The sequence below is a fragment of the Panthera onca genome, chromosome B2 (genome assembly GCF_046562875.1).
Source record: "Panthera onca isolate mPanOnc1 chromosome B2, mPanOnc1 haplotype 2, whole genome shotgun sequence".
NCBI classification, from domain to species: Eukaryota; Metazoa; Chordata; class Mammalia; order Carnivora; family Felidae; genus Panthera; species Panthera onca.
Window position 1 is genome coordinate 134,386,247 of NC_138343.1, and position 6,494 is coordinate 134,392,740.

Sequence of the window (6,494 nt, forward strand, 5' to 3'; positions counted from 1 at the left end):
TTCTCTGGAAAACAATTTTTCATCTAGGAAAATAGAAAACATTCAGTTTCTAACAACTAATTTTTATAACAGAAGCTGGCACACTAAGTTTCTGTATAATAGCAAAACAAATGTGCTTACCTTTGATCTGGAATAGTACTAAATAATTTAAGGCTAACTACATGCACTAACTACTAATCTATAACTGGTAGCTGCTTCAGTTGTGACTGATAGGAGAAGCTGCATACAGAAAACATTTCTAGGTGCAGAGTTATGAATATTTTATTGATGTAAGCTTATTAGTAAACTTACTCAAATGTACATATATAAATATATATATATATATTCTTTTTTTTTTTGAGAGAGAGAGAGAGAGAGAGAGGGAGAGAGCATGCCTGTGTGAGTGGGGGAGAGGGGAAGAGGGAGAGAGAATCCTAAGCAGACCCCACACCCAGTGTAGAGCCAATGTAAGTGGATCCCACGACCGTGAGATCATGACCTGAGCCAAAATCAAAGGGAGGACGCTTAACCAACTGAGCCACTCATTCACCCTGATATATTTTAAAGAAACTTAGTAACACTACTGGTAAAAAGTCTATAGGTTCTTATAATATATCCTTTTTGGTATCTGCTACTTCCTCCCTACTCCAGTGCCAAAGCTCTGTCCAAATGCTGGCCTGGATTTGTTCCTCCTTAACTTCTGCTGAATGATGTTGCTGAGGCACTGCTCTCTTCCTCCAAAGCCCAGTTGCTTCCTAAGCAAATGTCTAAGAGCCAATTCAGATGTCGCAGGGCCTGAGGTCTGGGGCTAGCAGCAATCCTACTGGTTTCTCAGTAGTTAAAAACAGGTAGTCACTCTTGACACACTGCAGCTAAAATGACTTTTCTGAAATTCTAATCTGATTGGGTCATTTCCATGTTTAAGAAAAACCCTTCAACAAGTTACCATGACTTTTCAGATGTTCAGAGACCTGCTCGTCCAGTCCTATCTTCTACTCTACTGATCCTCCCAATACCCAGAAACAGAATTTCTGTAAGGGGTGGGCAGCTCTCAGAGCTGTGGCTGTTCTGAGTAAGAACGCTGCTGGTCATCTCAAAAAGAGATGACTTTTTTTTATGAGCATGTTTACAGGGCATAAGCACATTTGCTATTGCTAATGGTTACATTTGTCTATTGAGAAGAGTCCCATTTTTATAGTCATTTAAAAGAATGAGGACTAATAACTTAGATTTAAATAAGCCACACAATCAACCTTTGCCTAAGAAGAAATTTGTTCTGCCTTCTTCCACCTCTGAGCAAAGACCCAGTGTCTTATGTCTTTATTCTGCTTCTCCCAGATAAGGAGAGAGGTGACAATTTCATTACTAATAGGCCATTTTACACAGTGTTACACAGATATTTCTTTTGGTTCTGGAAGTTTCCATTGCTTTCCACACAGTAGTTTATCACTTTATAAATCTGGAAAGCATCTTATAATTTGCAGTAATACCTTATAATTAGCAGCTATTTGCATGAAAATTTATTTTTAAAGTATTGTTTACAAGTACACTAAACCTATAGGATATAAACAATGAATGCTTTAATATATTTTTATGCCCTCAAAGATGTAACCACAAAGACTTAAGATGGAAAAATCAGGTAAGTTCTGAAATACCCCACATATTACAAAACTAATTAATTCTACCCCTCCTGGAAGAAAAAAAAAATCATTGTTTTAGTTGTTCACTTTTCTTTAGGTAAGCTTTAAGATACCATTTATAAGCACAATGAAATCCTCATATCCTCTACATTGATCACTATTGTACTGAAATAAGAGAGATGCATTTCTTCATCAGTTCAAGTCCAGGAAAGTTACACTGCACAATGCATTTCAAAATAAGCCAGAGCTTATCTACCCAGAAACAGGCCTTAAAAATAAACAAGTGACAACAAGAAGAGGAAAGGAGTGTGCTATCATTTAAAAACTATTTGACTTGATGGGTCGCTTGGGTGGCTCAGTTGGTTAAGCATCTGACTTCAGCTCAGGTCATGATCTCGTGGTTCACGAGTTCAAGCCCTGCATCAGGCTCTGTTCTGACAGCTCAGAGCCTGGAGCCTGCTTCAGATTTTGTGTCTCCCTCTCTCCCTCTGCCACTGCCCAACTCGCGCTCTCTCTCTCTCTCTCTCTCTCAAAAATAAATAACAACATTAAAAATTTTTTAAAAATATTTGACTTGCTGATAAAGAACATGACAAAGGTAAATCTGCATTTTTCATCATCAAGATATAATAAAGCAATGCTAAGTACTCTGGAAGCATTGATTTCTTTCGAAAACCAGACACACTTGGTAAGATCTACGGAGGCGAAATAAGACTCATACCAATTTTGATGAAGCCTATCGAGGTGGCATTTTATACAGGTAAGAATAATATTACTGTTCAGTTAACTAATCTGATTTACAACACACTGCTGTAAACAGAGCCTTAAGGACAAGGAGGAGGTTCTGGAATCTGGATCTGTACTGTGTGGGCACAAATGATATAGCGGAGGTTGAGGAATTAGAAAGGACTCTTGAAGTCAGGATACAGAAGTCACGCCAGACTAAGGGAAGAGGCTTAGATACTATGTGTCAAAATCCATGAGGCTGGTTGATTGGTTTTTGTGGTTTCTTTTTTCATTGTGTGTTCTTAATTGTAACACTTCAGGAAAGAATTATTCATAACCCCAATCTGATTATCATCATTTTTAGTGTGTACTGTTATAGTCTTTCTCTATACGAGCTGATGATAATAAGAGGTGCCATTTATTGGGTGGCATAAGTGCTAAGTGCTCGTAAGCCATAATGTCACTCAACTCTCATGAGTCTCTGAGGTAGGTATTATCAGCTGCATCAGACTCAAGGAATGATTTAGAGGCTAAGTTGCCTAAGATGATACAAATGATAAATCTGTCAGTTCTGATGTCTGCCCAGATCTTTCTAAGTATACTGTGGGGGTACCCAAAGTGTATTCCAGTTACAGGAAATGTAAATTTACATCCTGAATTAACCTAACTTATTAATAGGTTCTATTTATTAATATTTATTCATATATCCTATTATTGCCCATGTTACTATATAAACTTCACAGTTGCCATTTTGATTTTTTAAAAATATTTTTAATGTTTATTTATTTTTGAGAGACAGAGAGAGAGAGGAAAAGAGAGAGAGACAGAGCATGAGTGGGGGAGGGGCAGAAAAAGAGAGGGAGACGCAGAATCCAAAGGAGGCTCCAGGCTCTGAGCTGTCAGCACAGAGCCCGATGCAGGGCTCGAACTCGGAAACAGTGACATCATGACCTGAGCTGAAGTCAGATGCTTAACTGACTGAGGTATCTACGTGCCCCATCCATTTTGGTTTTTAACCTCTCGTATTAGACATCTACTTTGTTATCAATTTTTTTCACCATTATAAATAATGCCACAATAAATATTTTTGCTCCTTTTTCTTTAGCATGGATCACTTTCCTACAAAAACTATTCCAGAAGAATGAATGACTATCTTAATTGTCTCTGCCACATATTTCCTGCGTGACACTTGCATGACGCAGCTCCACATTTACAAGCATCGAGACTTTGGGCGAGTTACTTTCTCTCCCCAAGCCTTCCAGTACACTAGAGATTATAACAGAACCCAGATCTTTGGCTGTTGTGAGGAGAATGAGTTCCTGTGTCTAAGGACTTATAATAATGCCTAATACCAAACTCAATCAGCAACAAACACAGCTGATGGATTCTGCTATAAATTTGTGCCGTCCCATCCCAACCACCCCCTCACCATTTCATGACGTTTTGACTCACCCCACATGGCCTCCCAACAAATTCTCTGTAAGAGCTTTTCTAAACCATTTTCATGCTCCTTTGGCTCCCAACTCTGTATGCTCACAAAAGTCAGAAAAAGGGATGCCTGGGCGGTTCAGTCGGTTAAGCAGCTGACTCTTGATTTCGGCCCAGGTCATAATCTCACAGGTGGTAAGATCAAGCCCCACATCGGGCTCTGAGCTGACAGTATGGAGCCTGCTTGGGATTCTCTCTCTCCCTTTGTCTCTGCCCCTCCCACACTCACGAGTGCTCTCTCTCAAAATAAACTTTTTTAAAAAGTCCGAAAAAAAGAGACAATTCAAGAAGGAAAAACTTAGAAGTTTCAGAAGCATAAAGAACTTCAAACGGTTAAGCATCTGGGCAGGGCAAACACAGGGCATGTGGGCAGGTAACCTTTGCCCTAGCTGCAGAGAATGAGGGTGCCTTGGGGCCTGAGCTACGCACACCCTTCTAGTTTCCATGTTGCTGGGGATATGAAGTGTGAGCATGACAGTGTTTTCCAGAATGAGGACCAAACCCTGCAGTCACCTGTATTCACCCCTGACCATCTATATAATTGAATTCCCAAATTCAGAAACTTCTACTTAGTAAACCTAACTTTCTTTTTTTTTTTTTTAAATTTCCACGAGCATATTCCTTGTTTTCCTTCTGTTATCCCCTGGCTTATAAGAAAGCTTCCTGTGGCGATGTTGGTTTTTTTCCAGATGTGCATTGAGAACAAGGGAAAGGCATTTTGTTTCTTTGCTGCTGGGATTTTTTGGTCTGTGTTTGAGTCAAGAGGAAGGATGTATAACACCATGGGGCAGGCTCAGTGATGGTGGTGGGGGTCCAAGTGAAAGTGCTTCCTGCCTCCACTTCAGGGAGAACACTTTGGTGTTCTTCCCAATGTCTGCCTCAAGGCTGAGCAGTCACAGGGTGACCTTTGATGTCTGCTACCCCAACACGGGTTCTGAGCTTTCTCTGAGGTGCAGGTGGGTAGGGAGGTGGGCCATTGTGGATATGGTTTCCCAGACCCTTGTCTTTGGACCTTCAGGTCTTGGGAGACTCCAGACTTCCAAAGCAGCTGAGGCTACCCCGCCCCCCGCCCAATCTTGCTATGATATCCTTCTTATGTTATTATAAATCAAAGAGCAACAGAGTGGAATCAAACACACAGTGAACCACACATGGGCCCAATCAAGGTTTTATTCCCTCAACGGCCTTAATCTCCAACGGCTACAATTTTTCTTGTGCCTTCTGTATATGCCTTGACTCTCATTCAGAACATGGGCAGGAAGTAAAACTATAGAATGAAAAGCATCATTATTAGCTCTTTTTAAAAAGGGACATGCCTTAAACTTTCTTATCCTCAACTAAAATCAAATCCCTTCCTTTCCCTCTTTACAAAAGGGATCTGTAGTTCATGAGAATCAGTTGGATCCGCTTCAAAAATACCTGACACCAAGTTTCCCCTTCCCATTTTTGTCTGATGAAAATCACTACACACGGAATCATGAGTCGTGAGAACCAAGCTAAGAAACGGGTGTGCTATGAGCAAGCCGGCATCTAATTAAATTTTGCTCTTGTAATTACTTGACACAAACCATGACTTACAAAAAACCTCTGGGCCTAAAATAAACTTTTTTTTTCCCCCCCTTCGAGCTTTTCTCCTCCTTTAAATCGAATTTCTGTGAATCCCTTCAGGTCAGCCTCCCTCCCCGAGCCTAGAAAAATTCCAGAAGCAGCCCACGGTGCCCTCTTCTGCCCAATCTACTAAGGTTTCTCAGAAACCATCCATAAGACAAATCACAGCCACTCCTCTGGAGGCCCGCGAACTAAAATAACTTGGAACGAAGCTGTTCCATTTCTCACTTGGCTGTACTGCCTAAGCGGGTCTCCCGGACGCAGCCACCCAACAGGTGCGAGGGCGGCCGCACCCAAGAGGTCTGACCCAGCCTCCTCCCGCGGAGTGCTCACCCATGGGAGGCGAGGCGTCCGGGTCTTCCTGCGCGCCCTGCAGGGCGCGGCTCAGGCTGTAGCTGCTGTAGCCGCGGTGCAGCGCGAACTTGCAAACGCTGCGGCCGCGGGCGGTGCAGTTGAAGAGGTAGCAGCCGAGCGCGGCGGCGGGGGGCGCGGGCCGCCGGGGCAGCTCCACCACCGCCACGGAGCAGCGCGGCTCCGAGCAGCAGGCCGCCACGCACTGCCGCCAGTCCCGCACGGCCGCCGGCGCGGTCAGGAAGCTGGCGCCGGCCGCGAGGGAGTCCTTGGTGCGGATGATGGCGTCCGGCATGGCGCTGTAGCCGCCGCCGCCCGGGCCCGGGCAGCCCTCCTGGGGACCGCCGCCCGCGCGCAGCTCCAGCTCCAGCTCCTCCTGCGGCCGCTCCTGCTGCAGCTGCCGACGGAACTCCTCCAGCAGTTGCTCCACTCCCGACAGCTGCGCGTGCAGTTCGGACAGCGGCGCGGAGGGCGGCCCGGCCGCGCCGCCGCTCGGCAGCCACAGGCAGAGCAGCAGCAGCCCGCGCAGCGCCCGGTGCCGCGGCGGCCGCCTGCGCCCCGAGCCCGCGCTCTCCCCGGCGGCGAAGGCCATGGCGGCCGGCGGCTGAGGCCGCGAGCCGAGGCGGGGCCGCAGAGCGCGAGGAAGGCGGGCGAGCGCGGGCCCCGTGCCCCTCCGGCGCGACCGCGGCGGCCGCTAGGCCC

General features: G+C 45.2%; 1 protein-coding gene and 1 long non-coding RNA gene across 3 annotated transcripts in view; one reads left to right on the top strand and one right to left on the bottom strand.

Annotated features, from left to right (window-relative positions):
- The window catches only part of LOC145715509 (uncharacterized), a 464,377-nt gene that overhangs the window by 109,359 nt on the left and 348,524 nt on the right, over positions 1-6,494 (top strand). The gene's annotated exons all lie outside the window — the stretch shown is intronic.
- Positions 1-6,494, bottom strand: part of LRP11 (LDL receptor related protein 11) — a 53,014-nt gene extending 46,520 nt beyond the window's left edge. For both annotated transcript variants that reach the window (XM_060616885.3, XM_060616884.3), the window contains exon 1: positions 5,775-6,494. In XM_060616885.3, the coding sequence (XP_060472868.1) occupies positions 5,775-6,384 (610 nt within the window). In that variant the 5' untranslated portion in view covers positions 6,385-6,494. The remainder of the gene's footprint in view (positions 1-5,774) is intronic.